A 15,291-nucleotide genomic window follows, 5' to 3' on the forward strand; every position below is an offset into this window, starting at 1 on the left:
TATTTAAGAGGAAAACTAGAAAACTATTATGTCAGATTCATTTACTTTTAAGTTTTGAGACCTTCTAAAGTTCTATCTTTCAAAAGGTACATAATCCAGGTTAAAAAAAAAAATGTAAAAAGGTCACTTTGTTCTTCTAAATGTGTTCTGAAATTCACTTACCTACTAATATATTCTTGACTTCCAAAAACATGAAGCAATTTTTATTGGCCAAATAGTTCAAAGCATTTAACTTGGGAAAAAATATTCCTGAAATCTAGTTTTTGTTCTCCCCTTTGCTTCTTGCTAAAGACATTTCTCAAGCAGACAAAAAGCATAGCGCTATGAGAGTTAAGTTCCTTCCAGGACCCTTCTCAGTTTCTCTTTCTGTACCTTAACTCCTCATACCTTCTTGTTATCTGTTGTACAACTACTCACCACACTATCCTTTCTTGCATTAGGTTTTCTTAATCTTTTCTTTTCTAGAATAAATAACAGAAACTTAGCTTCTAAGGTTCCAAACTTTTCTACTATACTGAACACACACACACACACACACACACACACACACACACAATCTCCCTCAACCTCTCAGTTCTCTTCCTCACTCTCAACAAGTCATCTCATGTCACATTACTTTGAGGAAATAGAACTATCAGATGTAATATCCACCTTCCCAACCCCAGACCTAAGGACACTTAGACAAATATTTCCCTCTTTCCCTCCTATGACAAAGAGGAAGTATCTTTTTTCCCTATCAACAGAGCAAATCCTTGGTCCAAACTCCTGGATTACAACCAAAATTTCCTAACTATGCCCTTCCTACTCTTGCCTATTTCACAATATTCTACACCATAACAATAAAAGTATTTCAAAACACAAATCACAATATATCGCTTCAACCTCTTCAATAGTTAATACTTAAAATAAAATCCAAATTCTACCATGATTTTCAAAGCCCTCAGTTTCTGCACATCATTCTGACCTCATCCTGTCCTTTAAGGACCACTATTATCCAGGTACAGAGATTTTATTAATTTACTGGTAATACACCAGCTCTTTCATAAGTTCTTTGCTGATTCTGGGCCTTTCAAATCTTATGCAAGGTTCTCTTTCTCCAACTCTAACATGGTTAGGTGTCCTTTAGGTCTTATAAATGTATGCTGGCAAAGAAGTCTTCTCCTAATTACTATTATTTACTGTCTGCTCTTTGTTTCTGCTAGAGAATTTATTACAACTCATTGACTGGACTGTAAGCATCATGAGGACAGAAACTATGTTGTTTTAGTCAGCGTTTTTGCTGTAGGATCTGACCAGAACAACTGTAGAGGAGGAAGAGTTTATTTGAGGGCTCACAGTTTCCAAGGTCTAAGTCCATAGAAGGCCAGCTCCATTTCCCCAGGCGAGGCTGAATGTGGCCCAACAGTGTGACAGAGGGAAGGAGTCATGTCATGGTGATCAGGCAGCAGAGAGGGACTCCACCTTTTTTTTTTTTTTTAAAGCATATAAAGCAAGGTTTATTTAAAAAAGGGTAACATAGACTTCTCCCAGGAGGGAGAAGGGGCCACAGCTGGTATCCTGGTATCCCAAGCAGTGAGGGTGTTCTGCCTCTTTACATTTTCTAGGCTTCCTTTGTTCTACTGTTCTCTTCCCCCTTAAGTCTCTCCATTCTGTGTACATAACTAGGCCCAGGAGATGCTCAGTGGGATGTCTGAAAGGTGAGAAGCAGATGGGCTGGAGGGGCCAAGGTGGAGTGAACTGGACAGGACAGTGGACTTAATTAACAACTCCCTGTAGGGAGGGACAATCCTTGGGACAGGTTACCTTACACCCTTCAGATACAAATACAAACGCCAAAGCCACATCCTAATTCCCACCTCCTCCAGCCACACCCTACCACTTTAGGGGATTAATTCACTGATTGGGTTAAGACTCTCACAACCCAATCATTTTTCCTCTGAACCATCTTGGATTGTCTCACAAATGAGCTTGGGGGGCGGGGGCATCTCACATCCAAACCATAACATATGTCCATCATTGTGTACCTAACACAGTACCACACAAAAGCAAATGCTCAGCCAGTATTTGTTAAATGGATTAATAGTGAAGAGACAGGATTAGGTTGTAATACTGACTCTAGTATTTCCTAGAAGTTTGATCTCAGATAAGCCACAACTTTTCTGAGTTTCCATTTTCTCTTTTATTAAAAAGGAGTAAATGCCCCTACGATTGCTAAATGAGACCTACTGAAAATTATCAATGAGTAAAGACTGAGTATAGTATCTTAACTTGGTAAATGCTATAATGAACTTAATAAATGTTAGGTGCCTTTTCTCCCTTCTATAGCTTAATGAGAATTCCTTAAGTTATTCCTGTGTGGAAACTATACATATATTTGCATCTACTTAAAAAAGAATGACATGCACCTAAACAGATTGATAACATGTATTTACAAAATCTAATCCTAAATCTTAGAAAATGGGGATAAGTAATGTACATCTATTTACCTCTCTCTCTTAAAAAGGGAGGAATGTGGGAAAAAAGGAAAGAAACAGAATTGAAAGGTAACCTTAGAAATTAGAGATCATCAAGTTTACTTCAATTCCTAAATTTAGAACAACTTTCATACAAATAAAAACTTGCACCAAGACGAGGAACAATAATCTAAAAATCTAAAGTCAAAACATTTTCTATTTGCTTAAACTTATATAAATCTCATCCAACTTTTAATATATTGGCCTCCTTTTTTACTTTTTTCTTTAAATTGTTAATATCACTGATGAAATTTAAGAAAAAAACAAAAACAAAATACAATAAGCAAAAAAAGCAATAATAAAACACATAGGATCAGAAACAACAATTCTCCCCAATCCCTTAAATTCTTGATACATTTTAAATTTCTATGTACAAAAATTAAAATCAATATTTTCTTCAACTGCTGTTCATTTTTCAGTTTAACATCCTTCTTATGCTTTCTTCACCAATTTTACTTTCTAGGAACCTTCCAAATCATTTACCCTACATCATTCAAATCTCCTCCGTACTCTTCCTGGAATATTACTAGCTGTCTAAAAGTGGTCATTCAATACTTTTTGCCTGATAACCACCTTGAACGTTGTGGAACATACTGTCTCCCTTTGTATTCTCACTAGGATATGGATATAATTTAGATTCTGAACTCAATGAAGAGTTTATGTTAAGCAATTAATTTAGTTTTATTCAACATATTTTATGTAATCAAGTTTGACTTCTTCAAAAGTAATTGCTATCTGGCTTGGACTTTTTTTCTTTTGTTCCAGTTATTTCTACAACCTTTCTAAAATTGGAACTTCTAGTCTATCTTTCAATTGGAAATTTTTAAAGTGCTGCTGAATGTTCCACACAATTCATGGGAAAAGATTCATCCATTAGACACAGAATGCAAGAGAAAAAGAATATTGTACATTACCACAACATCTAGAACATGCAATTAAAACTTTTACTTATAATAAGTTGAAAATCAGTTAAAAAATGAATTTTATCATGGGTCAGTCGGTGTACATCAGGAAGAGTTCTGACCGCTACAGAATGCTTTGGCAACAGATAACCAAAAACTAACCATCTGCAACTCTTCAGAGATATTGTAAAACCAAAACAAACATTCTAAATTACATCTTAAGACTTCACCTAGGGCAGTTTTCATCAAACTAAGGATTATAATTTATTAGTGGGTCTAAAATTAGTGAGTCAAAACAAGCAAATAAGGAAAGGAACAGTGGGAGGGAGGTAGAATATATAGAAAATATCTGGGTGTATCACTGGTAGTATAGGTATTATTTTCATAAACTTTGTTTTGTTTTCTCTCTCTCTCCTCCCCCCCCTTCTCTATATATATATCAAAAACAATGTAAATTGAATTCTAAGAGTGGGTTTTAGTCAAAGTCAGAAAACATTGATTTGGGAGACAAAGAGAAGCAGAAAGAATAAAGCAATGTAACTGCCACAACTAAATTGTGGTTTGGGAGGTGAGCAAGACCAACAGTTTCTAATGACTGGAAGTCACAAAAAAAAATTACTCTCTCCTCTGATGGTAGGCCTAGGACAATGCCCAGCTCACAGTTGCCACCACTAATGTTTTTATCCCTTCAAACTTTGAACTGCTACAGAGGTCAACCGTCACTTTCTCCTCCTTTTAGGCACTTTCAATGCAGTGAAGCTATATTAAGTTCCCAAAAGATAATTATTGGTACTTGGACAATTACTCCTAGAAAACATTAACTGTAGGCTATTGTAAAAACTACATAGTGTATTTCACACACTTTAGAGTTTCAAATAAGATTTTGGAATCCAGAAATATAATTCAAAACATAATAGTCACATATCATAGTGCATGAAAGATGGTTAAATGAAGAGTAAAAACTCCAAGTAAGGATACTTTTTATAAAGGTATATAAAATGTTTCAAAGACTCAAGGCACCAATTGGAACCCTTTAATGTTGCAGTTAATAAATATGAATCACACTGTAAGGAATTAATATTGAAATTCCCTAAACACTAGCCAATAAACCTCCTTTTCTTCACCAGATCTATATTAAGAATGACGCGGAATAATCCGTCATTTTGACAGCATTTCCTAATTATTTTTGAAGTCACTTTAAAAAACAAAAACACTTTCTGACTGTATAAGGGGGCTTTCAAAAGTCACAGCTAACATCTGTTCTAAGAGGCTTATGGTAGTGACTCTTTTTCAGGATGCATCTACTATTCATCACAACTACATATTCCAGTCACCCAAATCTTATTATTGTTATAGAAGCATATCTCCTACTACTGTTATATTATTGTAGCTTTTTTTATTGATATAAATCCACATTTGGTTGGAGACAGGATACACAGAGAGCTATACAGAGAATTTCCTCAGTTGCAGGTGAAGGATTCCTTTAATCTCTGCTGATACAAAGTTCTATCTGGCTCAGTACCTCCTTTTTTCTTATACTTTGAAATTTATTGTGGCTTGAGACATCAACCTTTAACATAATTACCTGCTAGTGTAATTATGTGGTCCCACACTATTGGAATAAGGACTTTCAGTCTTTGACTATTAACCATTCCTCACTCAACACAAATTCCCAAATGATAAACCTCTGAGAAGCATCTACCAGAAAGCCACTTTGTATGCAAGTATAAAAAACGCACCAAGACAAATTATAGGGTTCACAACCTCTTATCTATAGAGGCAAAAGACTTTTAGTCCAAACAGTAATGATGCAGGTTTTATTAAAAGAAGAGCCATTTATTTATCTAGTCTGATCAAACATCACAGGAATTCACTTCTGATTATAGTGCAGCACATAGACAGCTGGACATTCCTAATCACCTTAGATTAAGGATTCCACTCACTTTCTTCTCTCTCCTGGGCCATTACACCAAACTTAGAACACATCTATACCCACCTTCAGGCTAAAAGAAGCAACATAATAGCTTATTGATCTCTGGTGTAGACCCAAACCCACAAGTCACCAGGCAAGCAGGGATTACAGCTACTTCATGCAACTAACAATCCAAAGTCATACACTGGGTTTTCTGGACCCACAAAAGCACATCATTAACAATTACTACATCATATGTGGACCAAACTACCTTCTTCCCAGAAACAAAAATAATATATGACTCAGGAAAGGGAAAAAACACATCGTGAATTACACTGAAAAGACTATTTGTTGGCTCCAATTTAGGTTCACAAATTTTTTTTCACTTAGTGTAATTTCTCAGGCTTTAAAAGTTATCAACACATTCAATGCCACAGATAAAAGCTTTCAAAAGAGATGATACTTGCTTCTGAAATACATATCAACTGAATCCCTTCACCACCACCATTATACTAGTCGAATCAGTTTATGGCAAAAAACTTAAATTAAAAAAAATTTTTTTTTAGTTGTAGATGAACATAATGACTTTATTTTATGTTTTTATTTTTATGTGGTGCTGGGGAGCGAACCCAGAGTCTCACGCTTGCTATGCAAGCTGAGCCATAACCCCAGCCCAAACTTGACTTTTTATAAGTAAAATTTACCAAAAAAAAAAAAAAAAAAATGGTAACAAGTTTATTTTCTTCTGGAGAAATCAAAGCGATACTCCAAAAAGAAAAGGTTGACTGTTTTCTCTGAAACTGCCTATCAACGCGTTTAACTGATGAACTAAGGACAGTGAAGTCAGAGGGGGAACTCAAATCTCTCAACCGAAGAATGTCCTCTCCAATTAATTCCACTTAGATCTTGTTCTGACCCCCAACGCAATGTAAAAACACAGTCCTGACAGGACTTCACAGTTCAGCCCTCGCTTAACCTGAAAGGGTATCCCTAACTCCACGGATCTACAAGACTAGAACAAGGCAGTGACAACAGTAGCGGACGATGACGGATGAAATGACAATTGTGCTACGACTGGAGCAGTCTTGCACGCCCTAAGAGGGAAAGACTGAGAAGGGGCTGGAAACTATTTTCTGGCCTTCTCCCGCGGGCTCCTCCCGGTGAACCAACAGGACCCTACACGCCCGGGACCCACGGAGCCTCGGGCCCTCGAGGTGGAGAGGCAGGAAGAAAGCAGCGGGGTGCTTGCTTTTCCAGAGACCCTAAAAGAATCGGTGGGGTGGCAACATCTCCAGGGCGAGAACTTCCAGATCCAAGAAGGGCAGGGGGTGGCAGGACCGTCCCGGCGGCGGCGGGGGCGACCTCCCCTTCTTTCTCATAGTCGCACATCTTTGTGTGTGTGGACTGCGCCGCGGCTGCGAGCGCGCGAGGAGCCGGCGCCGGGGCCCTCCTGCTCAGGTCGGGAAGTCCGCCGCACCCCCTTACTCCACCAGGCCCCCTGGCCGGGACCCCCAGCCCCTGGCCCACACCCCGAGGGGCTCGAGGTAGGCGAAAGCATCTCCGTGTGGGGACAGCCCTCGCGCCGCATCCCCCCCCCCGCCCCCCGTCTCCGGTCTTTGTCCTGCCAGCGGCCGGGGTCTCCCCGCGGGTCTCCCGGGAAAACCCCGTCTTGGAGGCCTCGGGGCCCCGGGTCGCCCCAGCTTTGTTCGGTCAACACGGAACGAGGGACGCGGACACTTACCATACACCCCAGCGAGGAACAGCAAGACCAACGCAGACCTCCACCGCGGAGACTCTTTTGTGCTCCAGCGACGGGCCATAACCACGGCAGATGGAGGGAGCGAGGAGATGGAGGAGGAGGAGGAGCTGGGGCCAGACGCCGCTGCCGCCGCCGAGCCCCGGGCTGCTCCCTGCGCTCTCCGCGGCGGCGGGAGGGGGAGGGGAGGAGGGGCTGTAGCCGCCCGCGCGCGCTCCCTCCCTAAGCCGCGCGCCCGTTCGCACCCCGGGCGGCGCGAGATCCCCGCGAGGAGCAGCCTTCCCCGGGGCAGGGGCAGGCAGCGCGCGCGCTGGCGCGAGACAAGGGGCCGGCGATCACCGGGCTCGGGCCTCGAGCCGCACTGGGTAGCGGGCGCCGCCTCCCGCCAGACGGAGCGCGAGTCGGCACCCGCGCTCATCCGTGCAATCGGCAATCCCCTGGCCCTCCTGCCTTGGTTCCCGCCCCGCGCTCCGCTGGACTTTACGAGTCCTGGTCCGTTTTCCCCGCGACTGGAGCCCGAGGAGTGAGGCAGTGCCAATCGATGAGCGAGCGCGCGAACGCCGGTTGCTGTTTTCCCCGGAGCTGGAAAGCGGGCCCCTAAGCAGAGCTCCGTCGCTGTCGGAGCTCACCTCGCGGGCCACGCGGGTGGGGCGGGGCGGAGTTGGGAGGGTGAAGGTGGCCACGTGTGGGGGAAGAGTAGGTGGTTGAAGGCTGGGAACTTGGGAGTTCCTTTCCCTACCCGCCACCCTGTCCTGTCCCGGCTTTGGGATCGGCGCGGGCTGAGGGTGTCACCAGTTAGTGCGGGCTGGCGGCACCGGGCGAAGGGTCGCGGGTAGGTGGTGGGTGGAAGTGAACGCGGGCTGGGGAGCTGGATCTGACGCCCACGCTCAAGGTGCGGGGGATGAGCAGAGCCAGGTTGGTGTGTTCCAGTCGGGCGGGGAAGCTGTTTGACATCTCGCGGCGGGGGCGGGCGTCTGCAGGACTCCAGCGCTGGGTTGGAGCGGACCTTGGGGTCGGATGCTGGAAAGAGGGATCATTGGGTACTCCCTAATTTCCCTAACACCCCCGCCCCCAGCTCCCAACAAATGTGACCCTTCTTCCCTTAGAACCCCTTGACACTTGTAAACATATCTGTAGTGACACTGGTGCAGTACATCGTCCGCCTTGTTTTTTTAAAATGCTTGCCCAGGGTCTTATCTCTTGTTAGATTTATCGGTAGCCTTTATAAGCAACGATAAATTATTTTATTATATACTGTCCTACTGGTTATCTCTCTTTAGTCCATAACAATCTTGTAACATAAATATTAATCATATTTTATAGATAAGAAAATAAGACTCATAGAGATTAAATTACCCGAAAAGATAGCAAAGAAATCGCTTGAAACAGTTTTTCTCATTCCAAAATCAATATTATTTCCCTGTACCACAGCAAACTCAAGCACAATGCTTAGGGCATAGTAAATGTTAAATTTTAAGATATCCTTTTGATGAATACATATAAGACTTTCCCTGTATCTGCTCCTGATTTGTCTGCTTTAAGATCCTCCCCCAGAAAAAGGTATTCCAGAAGAAAATAAATGTTACAAAATTATAATTAAGAAATCGTGTATCATCTGGCAAAATAAATAAATGATCAGAACTCCAAAAATGTTTTCCATTCTCTGGAGAAAAGGAAGCAACTTCAGTGCTCACCCAACAACCTGCAGATATTTCTGGTTTTAGGATCCTACCCTCCATTTGCTTGTTTCTTGAGATCTTATAAATTGTGCTGTGTTTTGGTGGTGTCGCTTGCAAAGCAAAGAAGTAGACTGGGCTGCATCCCCTCCTCCACACCACTTTCAGTACCATTCCAGCAACCCTGTCCCCAATACAAGACACAGGATGGATGTCCTCATCAGTCCGTTACTATCCCTGCATTAACACCCCTTCTACTCCTACACTTTCTCATTTACCTTAAACTTGTTATGTCTTAAACTTGTCAGGTTCTCAAAACTTTGGAAAGCAGGCTCCTTTAACAATCTTAAAATTTAGCTCGAAAGAGCTTTTGTTTGGGTCATATCCATTGAAATTTACTATTCAGAAATTAAAACAAATTTTAAGTATTTGTAAATTATTTTATAATAAAAATGTGTTACACGTTTACATTGCTATTTTCTAAAAAATTAGAAGAGTGGCATTGTTTTCTATCTTCATAAATCTTAATCTGGTTTAAGACAGCTGTTTTCTCATATGCATCCAATCTGTTTCAATATGTGGTTTTGGTTGAAGTATATAAAGAAAAGACAGAGATATATAAATTGGCAAAGGAAGGACTTCGTGTATCATTTGAAATACAGTCTCAGGGCCAATCCCACCAAATATAGGCTAAGTATCCCTAATCTGAAAATCTGAAATACTCCAAAACATTGAGCTCTGAGGGTCAATAAGTTTCATAATTTGGAGCACTTTAAATTTCAGATATTTAAATTAGAGATGCTCAACTAGTAAAGTCTATGCACATTTTTCAAAATCTAAAAAACTGAAATATGAAACTTCTGGCCCCAAGCATTTCAGATAAGTGATACTCAACCAATTTAAAATATTCTTTGTCTATCTTAAAATCTTTGTTGTTTATTGGAAAGGATGCAGTAAGTAGATACAAGGATGTTTCATGGAGGAATCTTTTTATTTACATAAAAATAATTCTAATAGAATATCAGACATTGGTAAGGAAAATGGTATGGAATAGGTACACCTTTTTATCACCTCATCTACCTACTGGGTATCTAGGCTATTAGATCAAGTACTTCATCTGAGGAAACCAAAATCCATTAAAACTAACTGTAAAGTGGTTTGTATTGGTAACAGTTCCCCTGTAGTTAGACTACTGATTTTGTTTGGACAGTCTTCTGATCTGCAACCTATAAATAAAGCATAAATCATGTCCCTGGGACCCATGTGGTTCTTTGTGTGTGTGTACCCACAGGCTTGTGTTACTGAAGATTTAACCCATGGTAGTCTCTCACTGAGCTACAACCCCAATCCCCACAACCCTTATATTAAAATTTTTATTTTGAGACTGATTCTTGCTAAATTGCTGAAGTGGGCCTTGAATTTGTGATCCTCCTGCCTTAGCCTCATGTGTCGCTGGGATTACAACCAAAGCCATCATACCACAGATCCATAGGTGAACTACAGAGAGTCTCCTATGTTTTCCAAGATTGTATTAGAGTTGTGTATTCATGTACTTTTATAGGGAGAAGATAATTTTCAGTAGATGAAAAACCATGTCAACCAGTAAAAACATGTTTAAGAAAAATTTAGTAATGCAACTTTTTCAGTTGTTTCTCCAGTGGATCTTCAACTTCTCAAGAACGTGTAATTGGGAGTGAAGTAGTACACAGACTGCTTCTTTCTCCCTTAGCATGTTGGGAAAAGCTCACAGTCCTCTCCACTTTATGGTGGTATGCCCCAAATCTTTTTTTTGATTTTGAAATTTTCTACTTCTCCCTTGTTTATCATCTTATACAGTGGTTAAATTTTTACTCTTGTCACCCATAAAAATTCATTCCAGCCCAGTGTAGACCCTGCTCCATTTATTAGCATTTGAAAATATCATCTACACTATGAGCTGAGACTGGGAATTTTTCTACCATCTTTTATTGGAAAAAAAATTGATGATAGTGGATTTTCTACTTGGCATGCTGCCAAACAAAGCTGTCTTTAACTAACCCTCAAAGGAATGTTATTTTTTTTTAAAGAAAAACAAATAGCACATGTAAATAACTAAAAGGGAAAGAAAAATTCTTGTAAAGATGGTAGTTAAATAAGATTTCTTTACAAGCAAATTGTAATTTCCATTGGAGTTGAATAACATCGGGTAGTAAATGAGATCCATCAATCTAGGCAACATCTATACCAGTTCTCTAGCACATTTATTGTGATTATTATTTATTATGTTCTGTGCTCTGACAGCATGCCAGCATTGTACCAAGTAGTCAAGGCATAATTCTGGCTCTAAATTAAATAGTCCATTCCACAGAGATTGAGTTTTGCCCTCATAAACCCAACTTCTTAACTGTAAAACTAGACCAAAGAGCATGCATGAACTTAACAATAGTAATAAAACTTACTCTTGTTCCCACCAAGAAAAAAAAAAGGAATCGAGAATCCATTATAGAAATTGGTAGTGAAAAAGCAACACTTAAGACTCTTTGTTGTTGCTTAATGTTAATTTTCAAAATGCACACTTTGTGTTTAAGCTCTTCTTGTAACAGATTGAGGATATGAACTGGAAATGCTTATAGGACGGAAATTCATCCCAAGTTCCCATGAGCCCGTTAGCAGTAAATTTGGCAATTGTGATGGCAGTTGAATGGTTCTTTCTAGGGAAATATTACTAATTTCAGGTGCATATAACTCATTTATTTGTAATATGCTCAAATTCAAAAAGAATTTGAGGTTACCTAGTATATTTGGCATTTTATACAGTATACTGTAGTGGGTAAAGGAATAGATCTGAAGAGTTTAACAGGGCTTCATTTGATCATGTGTTTGACGTTTGTAAGAACCTAACTTCTTGTATCTCATATTTCATCCTATAAAATGGGGGAGGGGGTGATGAGGCCTCATTTGATGATATGCTTTAAGTGAAATAACAATAATTGTTAATATATATTGAGTGTCTATGATATGCTACGCATTTAATCCTCAAATAATCTTTTGACATAAATACTATTATTATCCTTATTTTTAATTTTATCTAGGTCACACAGAGGTACATGGCCAACATTTAAACTCAGGTAAGTCTGAATCCCAGCATGCATATTTAATCGTTCTATTGTGTTGTATGTAATGCACTTACAATACCAGACTCTTACTAGGTACTCAGTACATGGCAGCTGCACCTATTAAACCCATAGAGATATAAGCAAAACAGTTCTTATTATCTAATATCACATAATTCTTTCTCTTTTATTACTTTCTCTTTTATTTTCCAGAAGTAGCCAATACTGCCTTGTGTTTTGTTTAAATTAAATAGGCATATACCTTTTTTAGAAAAAAAAAAATTTAAGAGAAAAGCCTGCTTTTAAAGTTTTATTTCCTTGAATTTGGGAAAACATCAAGTATCAATTAAATAAAGCATCCGTCTGGCTTTTTGTCGCTTGTACTAATTTTTTTTCCAGTGACCTTGGAGTCATTATTTATAGTTTCTTTGAAGATCAGAGAACCCTAGGTTGCATATTGCTCTAATCTTCAGAGAAGATCTATGACAGATTTTTCTGATCTCAAAGAATATATCAAATCATATGAAACTGCTCAGTTACCAGGCCATGAAAACAGAGGTCATTTCTACTAAAGAATAGATTACTCCAGCTTCATCATGAAAAGAATATTCTCCTTGGAAATACCCAGGCGGGTTTGCATTTTGAATATGTACCAGCTGTGATGGAAAAGAACAGTCTAAGCCTTTGGATTCCCGTAGTCCGTGGCCTCCCTTGCACAGCAGGGAACATGAAAGAAATTGTATCAGAAGCATTTCAACATAAAAATTTTATTTTCATACTCAATCAAATGAATTAAGTAACTAAAAAAAAATGTTAAGCACTTTAGAACATTTGTCAGCTCCTTCTAGACACCAAGACACTTAAATATAGTCACATTATTACTAGCTCTGCTTAAATCCAAACACTCCAGAGGTGGTAACCCCAATTTATAAATACTTATATATACAAAATTTCACAAATACTTTTTGTACTTTAAATGCATGGCTTAAGGCAGTTCATGGTAATTAGCAGGTAGAGACCTAGGAGGCTATCTCAGCTGTCCTGTGAATGAGAGGAAAGGGCAAAGTTCCAGAGTAGTTGTGCTGACAGCTCCTGGCTTGGATTCCCAACAGCTCTAACCTTCAGTACTCTGGAGGCCAAGACTTATGGGAATAAAGTTCCTCTGGACATTTTGCCCTTTTATCATTGTTTCTCAAGCAGGGAAGCAGGGAGCCAGGCTGCCTACCATGCACACTTGTTATTCTCCACTTCTATCCCACCTTCCTATTCAGTGGGTAATGTCTTTCAAGATATCCCTTTTCACATTGTTGTCCACCCTTGTTAGGATAAAGGTTTCCCAGGAGCCTCTCAGGACAGCTTTCAGAACTGTTCTGGCAAGCCACTTCATGGACATCCCTTATTAACTTGGAAAAGACCATATTAAGAATTGATTCACAGCCCTCTCTGAACAAAGAAATGTTCTGCATGCCAAATCCCATCTATAGCCTACAGCCTGGTGCATTTGCTGATCTGGAGAATAGACTTAGAATATTCTGATTCTCCCATCTTCATTGAGAAAGAAGAAAGATGAGAAGGAGAGGAAGTTCCAAAGAGACAGGGACTTTTATCTGTTTTGTTCATTACTGAATCCTTAGCACCTTTATGAAGGCCTGTCATCAACAGATGCTTGATAAACATTTATTGAGTGAATATATAAAGGAACTCAAGAATGAAATAACTCCCTGGGGAAAATGAAAAGCAAAGACGTTAGACAGTGTTAATACAGAAGAGAGAGAGAGGAAGAGAAGATAGAGACTTGTCCTAATATTAGTGCCACAAAAGCCCTGGTAGCTCTGGAGCCCAAGAGAAAGGAGTGATGGTTGTTCTTAGGAAGAGCCAATAAACTTCACTGCAGGACAAAGCACATGTATTCTTGTGCACCGATATTCAAGATATTGTTTAATGAGGTTTTAAAAAATATTCTAGCATTGAAGCCATAGTTTTCTATAATTTTATTATTAATGTTTAATGTTTTTATTGCACTAGGTAAAATGGGCTTTTTATGGCCTCGGCTATCCTTATATGATCTGTAAGTTGGACACTATTTTATTGATTATTAAAATAATTAGGACGTTTGTTCTCTACCCCTGCAGTAACCCTTAAAAAAGGCTATTCTCAACATCTTCCTTCAGCAAGCTATGAACTAATACCTTGTTCCAGGTGTGCAGAAAGATTCCAATTCTATTGTCTATGACGTTAAGCTGTTCCTTAGCATCAGTCTGAGGTGATGAAATTAATATCCAGTACAAAGTCAGGATCACAAAGCAGATAAGGGAACCTAGATGGCCAGATCTTTGCAGTACACATTGAAGACTGCTAATATATTATGAATTTCTGGGCCATCAGTCACTATTGTATTAAAGTGTTAAGTACAAAGAACACTTCCCAACTTCAAAACCTCAAAGTAAATTATCTGTACTGCTCATCATTTGTTATTATCAATATTGCCTTCTCTCCATTAACATGGAGCTGCTAAAGTTGATTATTCAGCAAAATAGCATCAATTCTCTATAATTAGCTGGAATACTGTTGACATTTTGTAATAATTCACTTCATATTTTTGAATATTTGAAATATGCTGAAGATTATAGACACTGTAGTGGTCGAAGACATTACCTGTCTCATTCACTTAGCAGTAGAAGTCCTACTCTGTCAGGCTAGTTATTGTAAATACAAAGGAGTTTATATAGTCTGGTGGGAAACATATCAGTATATATGCACAACACATGCAACGAAAAATATTTATCAAGCACTTGTTAAGGACAAATCATTGTTTCAAGTGTTGGAACTGCTCAGTAAACATATATGGAAACTGCCATGTTAGAGATATAAGACACCAGAACCACAGGGGAGAATTAGAGAAAGCCTCACAGAGGAAAAACAGAAAAATGAAGGATGAATAGGGGATTACTAGTAAAGAAGGAAATATGCAAGGGGTAATGGGAAAGCCTTCCAGGCAGAGGAACAAGTGGAGATATGAAAGGAGAACAGAGTGTATTCTGGGAATGGAGGCGGGTGGGGGGTGGGGAGGGAGAGGGAGGGAGAGCAAGAGGGAGGAGAGGTAGATGGGGAAAGAGAGGAAATTCACAGATAATTAGAAATTACCTCATAAAAGGTGGTAAATAACATGCTAATGATTGTAGTTTTCTTTTCTTTCTTTCTTTTTTTTTTTTTGTACCAGGGATTGAACCCAGGGACATTTAACCACTGAGACACAACCCTAGCCTCTTTTTTATATTTTATTTGAAGACAGAGTCTCATTGAGCTACTTAGAGCCTGGAAAAGTTGCGGCTGGCTTTGAACTCACAATCCTCCTGCCTCAGCCTCCCCAGTGGCTGGGATTACAAGTGTGTGCCACCATGCCTGGTTTGTAGTTTTCTTTTGTACAGTTAGGGAGATGG

General features: G+C 39.6%; 1 protein-coding gene across 2 annotated transcripts in view; it reads right to left on the bottom strand.

The window, feature by feature from the left end:
- The window catches only part of Lrp12 (LDL receptor related protein 12), an 86,838-nt gene extending 79,429 nt beyond the window's left edge, over positions 1-7,409 (bottom strand). The window contains exon 1 of one of the 2 annotated variants that reach the window (XM_076835653.1): positions 7,069-7,409. In XM_076835653.1, coding sequence (XP_076691768.1) covers positions 7,069-7,147 — 79 coding nt within the window. In that variant the 5' untranslated portion in view covers positions 7,148-7,409. The remainder of the gene's footprint in view (positions 1-7,068) is intronic. The other variant, XM_076835652.1, reaches the window with a different exon arrangement.
- Between the last annotated feature and the right edge of the window lie 7,882 nt (positions 7,410-15,291).

Source organism: Callospermophilus lateralis, chromosome 16, assembly GCF_048772815.1.
Source record: "Callospermophilus lateralis isolate mCalLat2 chromosome 16, mCalLat2.hap1, whole genome shotgun sequence".
In the NCBI taxonomy this organism is placed as follows: Eukaryota; Metazoa; Chordata; class Mammalia; order Rodentia; family Sciuridae; genus Callospermophilus; species Callospermophilus lateralis.